Below are 16242 nucleotides of genomic sequence, written 5' to 3'. Positions count from 1 at the left end.
AATCCAACCTTTTCCCTGCGAACATTCAATTACCTCCCCTTCCGTGATCCCAGCTGAGGCCTCAGTCCTTCCCCACTCAGTCCTGCATCAACTCTTTTCCCCCTTCACACTCGAGGAGCTCTGTCTGCCCAACTGCCCAGTCCCCCCAGGGCTTCAGAATGGTCATTGCTGCCCCTGACCCCACCAGTGTGGAGGCCCAGTCCTGCCTCCCTGGTCAGTTGTGGGACCAGGCTCTCAGGCTCCATGTCCTGATTACCATCACCTGCCAGGAGGTGGCAGCAGCTGAACAAAGGAGTGATGCAGGGACAATTGTTATCACCCTGTGAGTCTGCAAGTGGACATGTGGGGGAGGGTGCTGGAGGGAAGACACCAAGGAAATGACAGAATTTCCTGCTAATTTAGATGCTGGCAGTGTGTGCTTTGGGAATTTAACAGAGAGTTCATGGATATTTTCTTGGAGAAAAATAAGAAGGTAATTGTAACTCAATATATGGGTCTTCTCTCTTCATTTCTTGAAGAGTACGGCTAATTGTTTATCAATTTTGTTTATCCTTTCAAAGAACCAGCTCTTTGTTTCATTGATTTTTTTGTATTGTTTTTAGTCTCTATGGTATTTATTTCTGCTCTACTGTTTATTATTTCCTTCCTTCTACTTACTCTGGGCTGTTCTTGTTGTTCTCTTTCTAGTTCTTTAAGTTTTAGGCTTAAATAGTTTATTACTGGTTGTTTCTTTTTTTTTCGTTTGTTTTTTGAGGTATGCCTGTAGTGGTATGAACTTCCCTCTCAGGACTGCTTTTGCTGTGTCCCAGAGATTTTGGGTTGTTGTGTGTTCATTTTTATTTGTTTCCAGGAAGTTTTTGAGTTCTTTCTTGATCTCGTTGGTAATCCATTCAGTGTTTAATAACATGCTATTTAGCTTCCAGGTGTTTGAATGTTTTGAGGTGTTTTTACTGTAGTTGATGTCTAATTTCATTTTATTGTGATCTGAGAAATGCTTGATATGATTTCAGTCTTCTTGAACTTGTAGAGACTTGTTTTGTGCCCTAACGTGTGGTCTATCTTTGTGAATGTTCCATGTGCACTTGAGAAGAATGTATATTCTGCTTCGTTGGGGTAAAATATTCTATAAATGTCTGTTAAATCCATCTGATCCAGTGTGCCCTTTAGAGTCTCTGTTTCCTTGTTAAGTTTTTGTCTGGAAGATCTGTCCAGTGAAGTTTGAGGGGTGTTAAAGTCTTCTACTATGGCTGTATTGTTGTCAATCTCTCCGTTAAAGTCCTCTAGAAGATTTGTTATATATTGAGGTACACCTATATTGGGTGCATATATGTTTACCAGGGTTATATACTCTTGTTGGATCGATCTCTTTAGTATTATGTAGTGACCTTTGTTGTCTCTTGTGATGGCCTTCATTTTGAAGTCTATTTTGTCAGATATGAGTATTGTTCCTCCAGCTTTTTTTTCTTTTCTATTTGCATGGAAAAAATTTTCCATCCCTTCACTTCCATCCTGTGTGTGCCTTTTGTGTCTTGTGTGTGTGTGTGTGTGTGTGTGTGTGTGTGTGTGTGTGTTTGTTATCGATTTAGTCAAAAGATGCTTTATTGAGGGATGAGGCTCGGCATCCAGCATCAGCTACAACTGGAGATCCCGGAATGCCCGCTTCTCCACAAGCTTCACTTTGTACTTGCACTTGAACTTGGCTCTCTCCCGGGGCTCGATCATATTTGTCCTCTGGGAGCTCTTGAACCGGTCACATAGGATGTTGCCCTCAGGCTTCAGGGTCGGGAGAGAGTTGGCCAGATCCTAGAGGAGCTGCATGTTGATGTCGGGGGCCTGATACTTGAGCTGCCCCAGCCTGCGGGGCTTGTCAGCCTCGGCCAGCTGCTGTGCCACATGGGCCTTGATCCCGCGCAGCCTGAAGAGCTCCTGTTTCTGCAGCCGAGCTGCCCGCACCGTGGCCGGCTGTACCCGCAGCATCTCGGCGGCCTTTTCCCTCCGACGCTGCTGCTCTGTCTTCTCCACAGCAGCCAGGCGGGCAGGTGTGGTGGCCTTGGCTCCTCCAAACTCATCATCTCTGGCCTGGTCTCCAGCCTCCTCGGGCCTCTGGCCCTGGCTGATTTGTGGATACCTCGCCTGGCTCCCCCTCCCCATCTGACTCCTCCAGCAGCTCCTGGCACATCTCCTCAAAGGTAGACTCCTGGGTGGCCGCCTGCTCAGCGTGGGGCAGGGCCAGCTGCAGCTCCAGCTTCTCCTCCTCCCTCTGCAGCTGCAGCTTGACCTCATGGGCTTCCCAGAGCAGCGTCTGGTGGTCCTCAAAGGACGGGTTGTAGGAGGCTCCGGAGGGTGTCACCTCCACAGCAGGCACCTGGAACGGTGTGGTGTGCAGACGCAGCGGCCGCTCCACTCCTTTCTTCTTGGTCTGCTCCAGGAAGAAGGGGTCCTGGCCAGCCAGCGGCCGCTCCAGAGGGTTATCTGTGGTTCAGAGGTGGTAGAAGGGCTGCTCCGCAGTGCTCTGGGGCCGGGCCTAGCTTTGGCCCCAGGAGGGCTGTGGAGAGGGGCCTGCGCCCTGCGTACCTCTCGGGGCAGCTCGCCCTGCTTGGCCAGCCTCTCCCATAGCTGCTCCTTCCGTTTGAGCTTCTTGGCGTTGGGGACCTGGTGGGAGAGGATGTCTTTGGGGGCAGGGATCTTGGATGTGTTCTCTAACATGAGGTCCACCCGCAGAGGTTTCTGGAGGAGCAGTGGCCTCTTCTGCCTTTGGTCCTCTTCCTGCCACGCTCACTGTCCTTGGGGCCAGAATCCATGAAGAAGAGTTTACCATGGGGGTGGGGGGCAGGGAGGGGTGGGCTCTGATACCCAGCCACTGCTAGTGTGCTCCTGTAGCCGCAGGTCCTCTAGGAATGGATCGACTTCCAGCCCCAGGGGCTCCTGAGCAAGTCGCCACCAGACCCGCTTCTTATTTCTCGGGCTGCCACCGCCACCGCCGCTTCAGCGCCGGGTCCACCGAAGTGGGCAGCAGCTGCAGGAAGCTGGAATCACACCACTGCTTCCTGCCGCCTTGTTAAAAGCTGTCTTTTGTTTTGAGGTGAGTCTCTTGTAGACAGCATACAGTTGGGCCATATTTTTGTATCCATTCAGCTACGCTACACCTTTTGATTGGACTATTTAATCCATTTACATTTAGGGTTATGAATGAGAGGTACTTATTTATAGCCATTTTAATTTTGTATGGCTAGGCTTCTCTCTCTGTTTCTTCTCAGCAATTTCTTAGAGCATTTTTTAAAATTTTTTTTATCTCAAGAGAAACTATTTTAAATATAATAATATTAAATGCAATAAACATAAATTATTCAAGAAAAACGACCTTAATATAACATTACATGCAATAAACATTAATATTTCAAGAAAATAGGATTTTAAGTATAATAATATTATCAAAACTGTATAATATAGTATGATATCACAAACATTGTAGGAAATAATAAAAATATGCCAATAACAGGATTACTACTATTATATTCCAAAATATTTTCCCTCTCTGGCTCTGTTTTTGTTCATCAGTTTATATTGTTCATAATATTCCACAAATGAGTGAGATCATGTGATATTTATCTTTCTCCCACTAGTTTGTTTCACTTAGCATGATGCTCAGAGCTGGTTCTCTGGTGCAGGCCACATACACAGGGTCTGGGTCTCAGGTCCTGGAGGAACTAAGAAACCACGTCTGCTCTGGGGATGATGCGGCAGTACACCTCTGTGTTTGGGTTGAGTAATTCCTGTGAAAAAAGGAGAGATCTCTGAGCCCCGCAGCCTTTTTAGAACACGTGCCGTGTTTCACAGGCGCCATGGGGGCTGACTGTGCTGGGGTGTCTGTCCCCGGGCAACTTCTCCTCCACCCTCTGTTATCACTTTTTTCTGCCCTTTCCTGAGCCTGGAAGCACAGCCAGGCTGGGCTGGGGGCAGATCCTGGGGCCCCTGGGACCTGCAGGACAGAATGTTCATAACCCAAACTCACCTCGTAGATGGGGCCTGTTGTCTTGGGGTCGGGTAGGGGGCCCTGTGCAGGAGGGAGAGAGGGCATCAGAGGATGGGGAGGGAGGATTTTCTCCGCAGGACTGACAGATCTGCTTCCTGAGCAGCTATCTTCACACCTGTAGCCCAGCACCCCAATTTCAGCCCACACTGCATCCCCTCACCCTTGTTAGTCTTGGACCCCTGACTGGTGTTCCCAGTGCCCATTCTGCTCCATACGGGACTCCAGGGTTCCCCTCAGACTCTGGCCCTGCCCTGTCCACCCCTGATGTGAGGGCCCAACTAGGCCAGGGCAGGGCTCCCCTAGTGCTGTCTGTTCTGGGGAAGGGGTCTGTGCTGTGTTGAGAGGTTGGAGGGTGCCCCTGCCCTGAGCATGAGTCACTGAGGCCCTGGGTGAGGGAACAGGGAGGGGATGGACTTACCGGGAAGGCAGAGGTTCCAGAGGGATCCTGGCCTAGGAGCAGAGACAGAGGAGTTAGCACCCAGAGGGGAGGAAGCTTTGGCCTGTTCTCCCAGGAGGGGGTGGTTCTTTAGCTCCCAAGAGCCAGGGATGAAAGGTCATCTCTCAGGGCAAGACCCTCTGGCCATTTCAGGGTCCAGTGAGGGAGAGGTGGTGACACATGACACAACCTACAGGTCAGGTTGACTGGCGAGTAGGGGTCCCCTGTGCAGAGTGCTGATGAGAATCCCTCTTGAAGGCCAGGGAAGGGTCAGATCCTGAGGGACCAGGGCAGGGGTGGACACTGTGGGGCAGGCCCAGGGGTTCCAGGGTAAACAGACACTCACCAGGGGTGGCTGCTGGAGGTGGGTGCTCTCGGAGGCCATGCGGGTCACTGGCCCTGGGAAAGGTCAGACTTACTTGTGAGGGGTGCAGGGGAGCTTTGGTGTCACAACAGGGGGCAAGGAGGGTCTCCTTTCTCAGCAGAGGGTGGAGGCCTCTCTCCACTGTTTAGGGGGGACGGGCCCAGGAGTGAGGAACTGAGGCAAGGTGTTAAGGATCCACAGCTGACTTGGGCCCACAGGGGAAGGACCCACAGGCAGATGGGGGTCTGGGAGGAGTTACCAGGGAAGGGACTGAGGACCAAGGACAGGAATCCACCCTGAGGGTCTGACTTAGTGGAAAGGACAAGGCTGCAGGGGGCAGCAGTGCCAGCCTCATGTAGCATCTTGATGAGTGTGGTGCCTGCTGTGGGCAGACCCGCCTCTTAGGTCTACAGAGATACACTGTGACAGTGGCCTGTCCTGTCTCCATCCACCTGAAGTAGAGGCAAAAACCACACCATAGGCTCGGCTGTCCTGTCCAGGCCAGGCCTCCCATCTCACAGATCAGGATTGTGGTTACCAAACTGGTTTCATGTGGGCATTTGACTCACCCAGTCTGTCCAGGCTCTTCCACCCTCAGCAGTGTTGCCTTGGCCAGGATGACTCTCAGACCCTGAGGCAGCCCATCCCCTCACCTGGGAGGGTGGACTTAGATAAGCAACAGGAGGTGCCTTACTGAGCACTTACTACCTGCCGGCACCACTGCAGGTGTGTGGAGAGAACCAGGACAGTCCTGAGGGCACAGTTCCTTAATCGAGCCTCATTTATAGGTGAGGAAGTTGTTGAGGAAACCACCCTGGTCAGCAGCTGGTGAGGGAGGCACTGGGTGGAGGGAGTTAGGGGCCTCCATGGGGAAGCTGGAGGCCACACGGAGCGGGCCCAGAACCCTCTGAGGAAGGGGTCTTTTTCCTCCTGGCCTAGGCTCCCCTGGGGGTCAGCCTGGGTCAGGGGGCAGTATTAGGGTGAGGGTGAAGGAAATGCCATGGTACCTCCTAGTCCTCCTGAGGTACAGGAAATAGCCCATCAAGGCCCCCAGAGCCAACACGACGAGGACCCCGATCACGCTGCCAATGATGGTCCCCACAGAGTAGCCCATGTCATTTTGTTCTGCTGAAAGGAGAAGGGAGACAGGGTGGGGTGAAGGTCCAAGTCAACTCAGGGGAAACCAGGAGGGGCCTTGCAGGGGGCGGCCTATCAGGGGGAGGAAGGAATTGCCACCTGGTCTGTGCGGTTTGGGAGTGTCAGTCCTCCTGACACCCCACTTCTGGCGGTTGCATCATTCTCTGGTTTGCACATTTGAAACCTTCCATTTGCTCTAATTTTGCACGCACTCTCACACCCATCATTCCGATGTCCTGGTAATTTTCCTCTTAACTCCTCTTTCCCTCACATATTCTGTCTCTTACCCCTGTTTCTTCTTTTCCATCACTATGGACAATCTTAGCAGGCACCTTACCTGTCAACTCAGTGCTGATGAGTGTTTTCAATGGTCCCGCAGGGTGGGAAATACTCTACCTTCATGTCATCTGATCCTTCCACCCCCAGGAGGGATTGGGGTGTCACCCCTCCTGAGCACACACAGAATCAGGGATGGGAGGTGCTTAATAAATGGCTGGAGGTCACAGTACTGGTGAGTGATAAACGGCATTTTCACTGAGTTCTTCTTGACTTACAGCTACTGACAACAGCGTTTATAAAAATAACAATAATAATAGGTACATTGACTGAGTCCTGACTGAGCATGACCCTGTCTGAGGGCTTTATTCTCCTTAACCTCACAAGAAATAGCCTAACTATGGTGTTTAGGTCCAGCTGTATTATTCCAGTTTAGAGATGAGGAATCTGAGGCTCAGGTGGGTGAGAGCCTTCCCCGGGGTCAGACAGCTTATTCTCATAGAACCGAGACAATGATGAGATTAGACTAATTCTGGGGTCCGTACCCATGTGCTCTATAGGCTCTGAAGGAGGCTCCCACCTCCTCAAGGCTTTCTTCCATCTCACCCCCCTGCCCATGAAATTTACAAAGAGTAAGTGGGAGAGGTTGAGGGTCACTCACATTGCACATCTAGCCTGAAAGGGTCACTTTTGCTGGAACTGACGGGGTTGAAGACCTCACACTGATAATCCCCAGCATCCTCCCTCCTGACGGGGTCTATGGTGAGGGTGCTGTTGTCCCGGGACAGCTTCATCCTGTCCGTGAGCAGGAGTCTCTGGTTCTTGAAAAGCCACCGGATGGAGATCCCAGTGTCATTGGTGAGGCAGGTCAGGACCACGGCATCCTTATGCTCTGTGACTGTGGCATTGCTGGCTCGGATGGAGGGCTTCCCCACTGGCTCTGTGGATAAATAAAGGAGGTGACTGACTGAGAGTGGGCTCCTTTCTCAGAGATGTCAGCCAATCACAGGCCACAGTGATCTCTGTAAAAGTCACCAGAGGAGGACTCTGACCTCTGCAGGGTGAGGACCTTTGTTCAGGTGACAGTCTGTAAGGAGAGGGCTGTACCTCCCTCATCCCTCCAGATCACCTCAGGATGACCCCTGAGCTCTCTCCCTGGACATCTGAGGTATTAGCATCGGGGGCCGTAGACCCCCGATGTCCAGCATCTTCATCATCAGGTGGCATTTTTCACCCATTGACTTTTGTGTGACTCATTCCATAGTTGTCTGTGACTTTTTAAATAATCACACCCCCTCTCTGGTATGGTGAAGGCATTTCCCTTTTGTTAAATAATTTATTAGAGAATATAGCCCAGCCAGTCTTCATGACCTTAGGACTGGGAGAAGTTTCAATATAAAGGATTTCTCAGTCTGAATAGGACTTTCACTTCTTGGCCTGTGTATTGAATATCACAAAGAAGGAAATTCCTAGAGAGAAGTAGTCAGTTTTAACATCAGGCTGGTACTCTTAGCTTACCCAGTAAAGTACACACTTTGTGGCACTGCTCCTATTGTCCCAGGAATCTACCTACTTGAGAAGTAAGCACCACCATTCACTGCTCTCCATAGGAATGTCACATAGGCTCGTGTTGCACAGTGTTGTACACCTGGTGACTTCAGAGCCAGGACACACCTCAGAGGGGTCTCCCTTGTGGCTCACTCTCTCCCCATTTCCATGCAGCCTGGTCTGATGGAGGCCATGGTGTCGATGGGTGACAGGATTTGGCCAGTCAGAGGACAGGCCGCCCATGCACCTTCACCACAAATCCCTGTCCCACCACAGACGGCACAGAGCAGCCAGTCACCAGGTGAGCCTGGAGCAGAGCAGGGAGCAGGGGTCTGTCTTGCTCACCCCTCCTCAGAGGTGGTTTCCTCCTTTAGTTTTTGGGGGAAACGAAGTGAGCTTGTTCAATGCCTTGTATGTTCCTTGTAGCACATGGAGCAGGTAGCAGACAAGAGGTGACAGAAGGAAAGTGTTAGTGACAGAAGAAGCAACTTGACCTTAAGGACCCTTGTTTTCCCCAGTGGAAAGCTCCCTCCATCCACCACTTGACTCTTTCTGGGGCTGAGAGAACCCCGTCCTCTCGTTCCTAGGCTGGACCCTGGCTCTGCCATGAGAGATTAGAATAGCAAGGGAGGAGAGTCTACAGAGGTGTAGTGGGAGGGTTCAAGGGAAGATTTTGTGATTTGCTTGTGTCCATGGCCACTGCGTGGGAGACAAAAGCCTCTAGGCTCTGTTCTGAAAACCAGACAGACCTGCACCCCACAGCCTGGTGCCGATGGTCCAGTAGGCACTTACCAGAGACTGTGATAGTCTTGACCGTGGTCCTATTAAGGCCAGTGACAGAGTTGTGGGCGAGGCAGGTATAGGATCCACTGTCATGTGCAGTGATGTTGGGGATAAAGAGCTCCTGTGTGGGTTGCTGGGGCCTCCCATTGACAAGCCAAGAATACTGTGCAGGTGGGTTAGAAGTCGAGAGACAGAAGAGACTGAGGTTTGCCCCTGGTAGATAATGGGAGTCCGAGGGTGAAATGAGGGGGACATCCGGGCCATCTGGAGCAAAGAGAACAAAGCCACACATGATGTAATCAGAGGGAAAGGGAAGGGGAAGGTCCTGGTCTGTGCAAGGGCCACACTCTCCCTCTGAGCTGGGTCACAGCCTTGTTTTAAAAAGTCCCACCCATAGCCCCCTGTGTTCACTGATCCTGAGTCTGAAACATTAACCTGTTTGTTCCATGGAAGCTTGTTAACCCTGAGCCATTCCAAATAAGACTATCCCATCCCCTCCCAGTCTTGGCTTAAGGCCGAGCCTGCCCAGATGTGCCTGGGTCAGGAAGACATGGCCATCCTGGATGTTCAGTGTGGGGGTCTGTGTACATGGACCTGAGAAGGATGGATGTAGCCTGGCCTCTGGCAGTGTGGATTCTGGTGGGGATCCTGGCCCAGGCAGGGACAAAAGTTACTCACAGAGAACATTCAGGATGAATGGGTCACTGCGGCCAGCACTCACGGGGTTCCGGGTTTCACACTCATAGGGTCCCATATCATTCCTTGTGACAGGGAGTAAAGTGAGAGTCCTGTTGTCCTTGGACAACTGCAGCCTGGCACTGGCCTGGAGCTTCTGACTGCTGACCAACCACAGGTAGGCGATGTTCTGAATCTGAGGTTCACACGTTAACATGACAGGGTCCTTGTACTCCTCGGGGTTGGAGATGTTGCTTGTGATGCTGGGTTTGGGTAACTCCGCTGTGCAGAAAACAGAGAGAATATTGCCCATTGAGTCCTCCAAAGTCTTCTTCAATCAGAATTGGTGCCTCTCAGCTAACTTGAGTTCTTCAAGAAATAAGGCAGGTCTGTGCATCGTAAGACAAACAAATGCATGAGGAACTGAGCGCTCAGAGATTGATTGCAAGGTGCCTGCTCTATGTCTGGGAAAAAAAGCACAAACTTTATCAAGTGTCAGACAACTATCAGGGTTTGGTCACAGAGAGATGCAGGACCGGGAGTCAGAGACCACCTGGCACCTGTCCTGGTTCCTCACTGACCAGCTGACTGTCTGGCTGATGTTGGCGTCTCACCTGGAACGTGCAGGAGCTGAGTCCCTTCCAGCAACACAGACCTACATTGCTGGTTGAGATGTGTTTCCACTGAAGCCTCACATTCCAGGGTTAACCTAGAGATGAGTAATGATGGGCCACCCCACAGTCCTTAAACCCTGAGAGGACTGGGTAGTGAGGTCCTGAACTGGGTGTCAGAGCAGAAAAATTACATGGGAGACCAGAAGTAAGTCTGGCGGTGAGTTTAGTACCCAGGCTGCAGGGCCACGAGGTGTGGCTGTCTGCCCAGGAGTTCACTGGTGACTGACATGGGACAGTGACCCCAGAAAGGGCAGATCAGAGTCCAGGAATGATTTAGAAAAGAGTGAGGGACGGTGGGAGTGGCTGGCAGTGGCAGCAGAGCCATCTCTCTGCCCTTGGTCTGTAATGTCCTTTCTGCCACTGCAGAGGGCAGGGATCCTTCCTCAACACCCAGACAATAGCACGTACAGAAGGGGGGCTTGTGGAGGTGGGGGAGCATGAACTTGCTCAAAATACGACCCTCATGGACAATTTGTGTTTGGCAGTTATGAGATAGATTTTGAGTTAAACTGTGAAAGAATATGTGAAAATCACTCATGCCCCAAATATCTAATGCAGTGATGGTGAACCTATGACACACGTGTTAGAGGTGACATGCGAACTCATCTTTTTGGTTGATTTTTCTTTGTTAAATGGCATTTAAATATCCTATCTAATAATAGACAAACATGGTAATTAACCGTACCTCTGACAGGCTTCCCATTGGCTAGTCAGGGCGATATGCAAATTAACTGCCAACCAAGATGGCGGCTGGCAGCCAGGCAGCTGAAGCAAACAGAAGGCTTGCTTGCTCCAGTGATGGAGGAAGCCAAGGTTCCCCACCTGCCTTGCCGGCCTCTGAGCTGCACTCTAAGAAACAATGTTGCAATTATAGAAGCTAAACAAAACCCAGATACCTGCTTTCAGTCACCAGAGCTGGAGCGAGCAGGACCGAAACAATGTTGTAATTATAGAACCCAAACAAACCCTAGATTCCTGCTTTCAGTAGCCGAGGCCTCAAGCTGGAGCCAGCCTCAGAGCTAAAGCCGGCTCTCAGCTCCAGTGACAGCCATAGAAGGTAAATAAATCCCAGAATAAAAGAAAAAAAGGAGAGGTTGGGAGCTTCAGTCGCCCGCCAGCCTGAAACGGCCCTCAGCCCCTCACCCAGACTGGCAGGCACCCCAGTGGGGACCCCCAACCTGAAGGGGGTGTGACCAGCTGCAAACAGCCATCATCCCCTCATACAGGCTGGCCAGGCACCCCAGTGAGGACCCCCACTCTGAAGGGGATGCGACCAGCTGCAAACAGCCATCAGCCCCTCACTGAGGCTGTCCAGGCACCCAAGTGGGACCTGCACCCTGATCTGGGACACCCTTCAGGGCAAACCAGCCCGCCCTCACCCGTGCACCAGGTCTCTATCCTATATAGTAAAAGGGTAATATGTAAACTGACCCTAACAGCAGAAAGACTGGGAATGACTGGTCACTATGACACACACTGACCACCAGGGGGCAGACCCTCAATGCAGGAGCTGCCCTCTGGTGGTCAGGGCGCTCCCACATGGGGAGCTCTGCTCAGTCACAAGCCAGGCTGATGGCTGCCAGTACAGCGGTGGTGGTGGGAGCCTCTCCTGCCTCCTCATCAGTGCTAAGGATGTTTGACTGCAGCTTAGGTCTGCTCCCTGCTGACATGTGGGCATTCCCCAAGGTCTGCCAGGCTGCCAGAGGGATGTCTGATTGCCATCTTAGGCCCAATACCCTGGGAAGCAGGCCTAAGCCAGCAAGTGGTCACCCCCGAGTTGTCCCAGACTGCGAGAGGGCACAGGCCAGGCTGAGGGACCCTTACCCCCGAGTGCACAAATTTTTGTGCACTGGGCCTCTAGTATAAAATAAATATCAAAAATATAAGTCTTTGTTTTACTATGGTTGCAAATATCAAAAAATTTCTATATGTGACACAGCACCAGAGTTAAGTTAGGGTTTTTCAAAATGCTAACACGCCGAGCTCAAAAGGTTCGCCATTACTGATCTAAAGCCAGTTTTTGTAGAAATTTCTGTCTAGAGAGCACGAAGGTCATAGAACCAAGTTTTGCCGTCTGATCAGGTCACACTGTGACCAAAGGGAGATGTCACAGTGGGTTTGAAATGAGGGACACCCTGGGATAGAGAGAAGGTGAGTTCTGCTAAGAGAACAGAAGTGACCAGGGTGCCAGTCCAGGTGTCTCTGCTCTATAAAGGGAGGGATGACACCCAACTTGTAGAAAAAACATGTGCCATGTTTGTAAAGTTAGGAAGAAGGTCTCTCCCTGTTTTTATGGACAGTAGGCAGATGGGGAGGAGCCTCCACATGGGCCTGTGGCATGTGTGCTTCCTTTTCCTTTTAACTCAGGAAACAACTGGAGTTTAGTCAAATTCATTCAAATGGGCAGCGTCTAAGAGAAAGAAGAGTGGCTGGTTGATCTCACAGTCTGAGAGGATCCCAACCTGTGGTCAAGGTGTCTTTATGAGGACACAGGTTTGTGAAACAGGCAGTGAACCAGTCAGATGATGCAGGGTCACCAGGTCCACCTTGGAAAGGTCTCGGGAGCCAGTGGGAGGAATGGGAGCCTCACACCAGGACGAGGATGTGACTCACGAGTCAGGGGTGAAGTGAGCCCCTGAGCTTTGGGGACTGAGTTCTGTCCTTCTGCCTTTGACTCCCTGGTTGAGTCATGTAGAGAGTAAGTCAATGGTTTACATGCCCCTGTCATGTGGCCTGTTCCTCTCGTTGGGTTCAGGGGGGTAAGGAGCCCTGGATGGGGACCCAGCAGATGCTCTTTCTCCTGGTGACCTGGGAAACTGGATCAGGATGAAGCCGGGGCTCCTGCTCCCACTGATTTCTGTGTCCTTTCCTATTGCCCGGGAGGGTAGGCCTGGACAGAGATGTTAGCAGGACAATCTGCACAGTGGGGGAAGCAGAGCAGAGCAGGGCAGTGTGTCTGGAGTGAAGGAGGAGGCAGATAAGGGACATGGAAGGAGCAGATAGAGGCAGAATGTCCTTGGTGGGCAGTGGAGGTTATGAGTGACTTCAAAGACCCCAGGGACCAAGAGCCCACAGCTGCCCCAGGGCAGGAGCAGTGCAGCCTGGAAAACCTTCCCACAGTGGAACAGCCCCATAGTCACCAAGGGACTTGGCTCTTGAGGTGGCTTCAGGGACAGGTGGTCAGAGGGATGGACATGGTTCTCAGCACCTGTAGGAACAGGTGTGGCTAAAACCTTTTGGGACTCTGCATCCAGGTTCCAGTCTCTGTAGCAATTATGCATCATTCATTCATTCATTCATTCTGTCATTATTCACCATCATTCTTTCCCTCCTTCATGGGAGAGCAAGTGAGTGCTGGTCCCTGAGCTGGTAGCAGGTGTAGGGTGGAGAGTGAGAAGGCGAAGTCCTTTCCTTCATAGCTAGTGGGAGTGATGCCAACACATCAGGAAACAAATAAGTGGTTTCAAGTCCATTGGAGGTAGGTGTGGATCAGTAACCTGAGGGGAAGGCCTGGGCATTCCCTGCAGTGACTCTGAATGTTATTGTAGGTAATTTGATTCTAGAGTAAAAATTAATTCTCCATTTGCTTAATCACCAGACCCAAAAATCTACCTTGAGCTGGGGACTGCTAAGAACAAGCACTGAACCAATGGCTGCTCTCAGGATCCACAGACACCTAAGACCCTCGTGGTGGAGGAGAGGATGGGGTTGTGGCTGTGCAAGGACCTTGCTGTGTCTGTGCAAGGACCTTGCTGTGTCTGTGTGAGCCTGATTCAGTGACTGTATCACACTGTGCCTCCGTTTCCCCTGAATAAAAACAGAAGAAATGGTAAATGGACTCTGGATTACCATGTTGTCTGTGAATTGACCTTAAAACATCCCTGAATACTTGACCTCAAGCCCAGTATAGAGGAGACACTGACTTAAATGGCCACTACCATTATTTGCCTCCATGAGGAGAATTCCTGGCCTGACCCCTGCTGGACAAGGAGCTGTCAGGAGCATCTTCTCTCTGTTCCTTCCTGGAGAACTGACCTCCCTCTGGAGTCTCCTAAGTCCCTCAGAAGAGTCAGCTAATGATACGGGGTATTTTGTTCATCTGTGCTCTCCTGACACAGCCTTAGCTGAAGGACTAGGCGCTGTCCCTGTCCTGATGTGATCTTGCGTTTGAGCCCTGGCTGGTGAGCAGTAGAGCCACTGCTCCCACCCAGCCCTTCCAGGAGGGCTCCCCAGGTTCCCTGGAGTCAGGAGCCCTGGGACAGGGGTCTGGGAGGAGTTCCCAGGCTGAGCTTCTCTGTGAGGATTTCAGGGTCCCCTCAGGACAGGACCCAACCAAGCTCTGCAGTGTCTTTCTCAGTGTAATGGTCATATGGTGGGGCCCAAGGGCTGGACTGAGACTCTGCTGAGTCTCCCTCTGCTGAGTCACTCCCATCAGACTTTTCTCTGTGGAGAATGTCAGCAGGGCTGGGATCTGGGAAGGGAACTCTAATCTTATGAAGTTTGTTTACACTATGTGTGTCCTGCACTAAATGTTCATACCCATCCTGGTACATGATGCAGAGGGGGATCGAGGCAGAGTCCAGGGCTGTCAGTCCTGTGTGTGAAGTAGAGTTCACCCACCCAAACCCAGAGGTCAGAGAGCAATCACTCACGGTATACATGGAGCTGTCCAGTTACTGGTCTGCTCTGAAAATTTTTGTCTATGGCTAGTAGGATATAGTATCCTGTGTCCTTCCGGGTGACGTTCTGAAACAGCAGGGATCCATTGGGATATATTTTTTCTCGATCACTGTATGCAGGTCCGTAGGTAATTTTTTGAGTGTCTATTACATATGATACAATTTTATGGTTGCTGTCCACTATTTCTCCTTTGTACCAAGGCATAGCCTCCAAGATTCCCAGGCAGGTTGTGGACACGGAGAAGCACATCCTTTCCTTCGGCAGCATTGGGCGGCACTGATTCAATAGTGAGCTGGGCAGTGGTGGGCAGGCTCCAGAAGGTTAAGAGTGAGGCTAGGAGGGAAGAGAGAAATTGATCAAGATTTGGAGCTATGTATTGGGAAGGAGAGATGATGCTTTGAGTCTTCAGCTGGTCTCTTCATCTTTCAGCTTTGGTGTGTGTGTGTGTGTGTGTGTGTGTGTGTGTGTGTGTGTGTGTCCTGTGGTCAAGGTCAGCAGCATGGCCAGTTATACTTCAGCACCTCTGCTCTTATTTCCTCTCTTTTGAATACTGTTACCCAGGTGTCTGCCCTCAGACCCCTGCTGACACTCAAGGGTGTCCTTAGGAGATACCTTTGCTAATCATCTGCTCTAAAGACCTGTGTCTTCACTTTCTGACCTGTCTCTGCTCTGTTTCCTGCATGGCACTGGGGGGTACCTGACATCACATCTAGATCTTTTCTTGTCTGCCTCCTCTCCATAGGACATGAGCTTCATGGCGGCAGGGACTTGTCTGATCTTGTTGCACCCCAGTGCCTCCAACAGGCTGTAAGTACCTGTGGTGAATGAGTGAGTGTTGCAGGGTCCTGGGCCTCCTCCTTTTCTGAGCTTGGTAGTAAGGACAATGTTTAATGCCCCTGGTTAAATTTCCTATCTCCTCACATAAATTGTTATTATCAAAAGTTTTCAACCCTAACCAGTTTTGCTCAGTGAATAGAGCATCGACTTATGGACTGAAGGTCTCAGTTTCAATTCCGGTCAAGGGCACATGTCAGGGCTGTGGGCTCAATCCCCAGTGGGGAGCGAGCAGGAGGCAGTCAATCAGTGATTCTCTCTCATCATTGATGTTTCTCTCTCTCTCTCTCTCTCTCTCTCTCTCTCTCTCTCTCTCTCTCTCTCTCTTTCTCTCCTGTCCCTTCCTCTCTGAAATCAATACAAATATATTTTTTAAAAAGTTTTCAGCATTCAATTCTCAGTGATGAGTAACTTGGAAAATGGCAGCCATTGAGGTTTTCCTGCCCCTCATGGTTTCCTCATCATTTTCCTGTTGCCGGGTCCCCTCCCCCATCCTACTCTGCTCCCCTGTCTTCTCCTCTCAAGTCCAAACAGAAGCCTGCCCCAACCCCTTGTTTTCTCTGAGAGCCTGTGCTCCCCAGGAGTCCCCAGCTAGCCTGTGCCTCTCCTCCTCCCATCCACCACCAGGTAGTTGTCCCCTCTTACCAGCCAGCAGGAGCCCCTGCCAGGGGACAAGTCCTCTGTGGGAAGGGGCTGAGAGGGACTCCATGGTGTCTGTTGCCTGCTCTGTCCCTCCTTCTGTGGGAAGAGCTTGGATTCCAGAAATGCTCACAAGCACTGCTGTCCTGATGGGTGGGATGTG

The 16242-nt window shown here is 51.2% G+C and overlaps 1 protein-coding gene and 1 pseudogene across 1 annotated transcript in view; both read right to left on the bottom strand.

The window, feature by feature from the left end:
* LOC102441380 (carcinoembryonic antigen-related cell adhesion molecule 8-like) overlaps positions 1-16242 on the bottom strand; it is a 178753-nt gene extending 162511 nt beyond the window's left edge. The window contains 5 exon segments of the mRNA XM_023746383.1: positions 8587-8841; positions 9256-9534; positions 14579-14804; positions 14806-14939; positions 16086-16242. Of these exon segments, the coding sequence (XP_023602151.1) occupies positions 8587-8841; positions 9256-9534; positions 14579-14804; positions 14806-14939; positions 16086-16149 (958 nt within the window). The 5' untranslated portion in view covers positions 16150-16242.
* Positions 1633-7484, bottom strand: LOC102441693 (annotated as a pseudogene).

The sequence above is a fragment of the Myotis lucifugus genome, unplaced genomic scaffold (genome assembly GCF_000147115.1).
Source record: "Myotis lucifugus unplaced genomic scaffold, Myoluc2.0 scaffold_670, whole genome shotgun sequence".
NCBI lineage: Eukaryota > Metazoa > Chordata > Mammalia > Chiroptera > Vespertilionidae > Myotis > Myotis lucifugus.
Note: the sequence above shows the minus strand (reverse complement) of the source record. Positions and strands in the feature narration are given on the sequence as shown.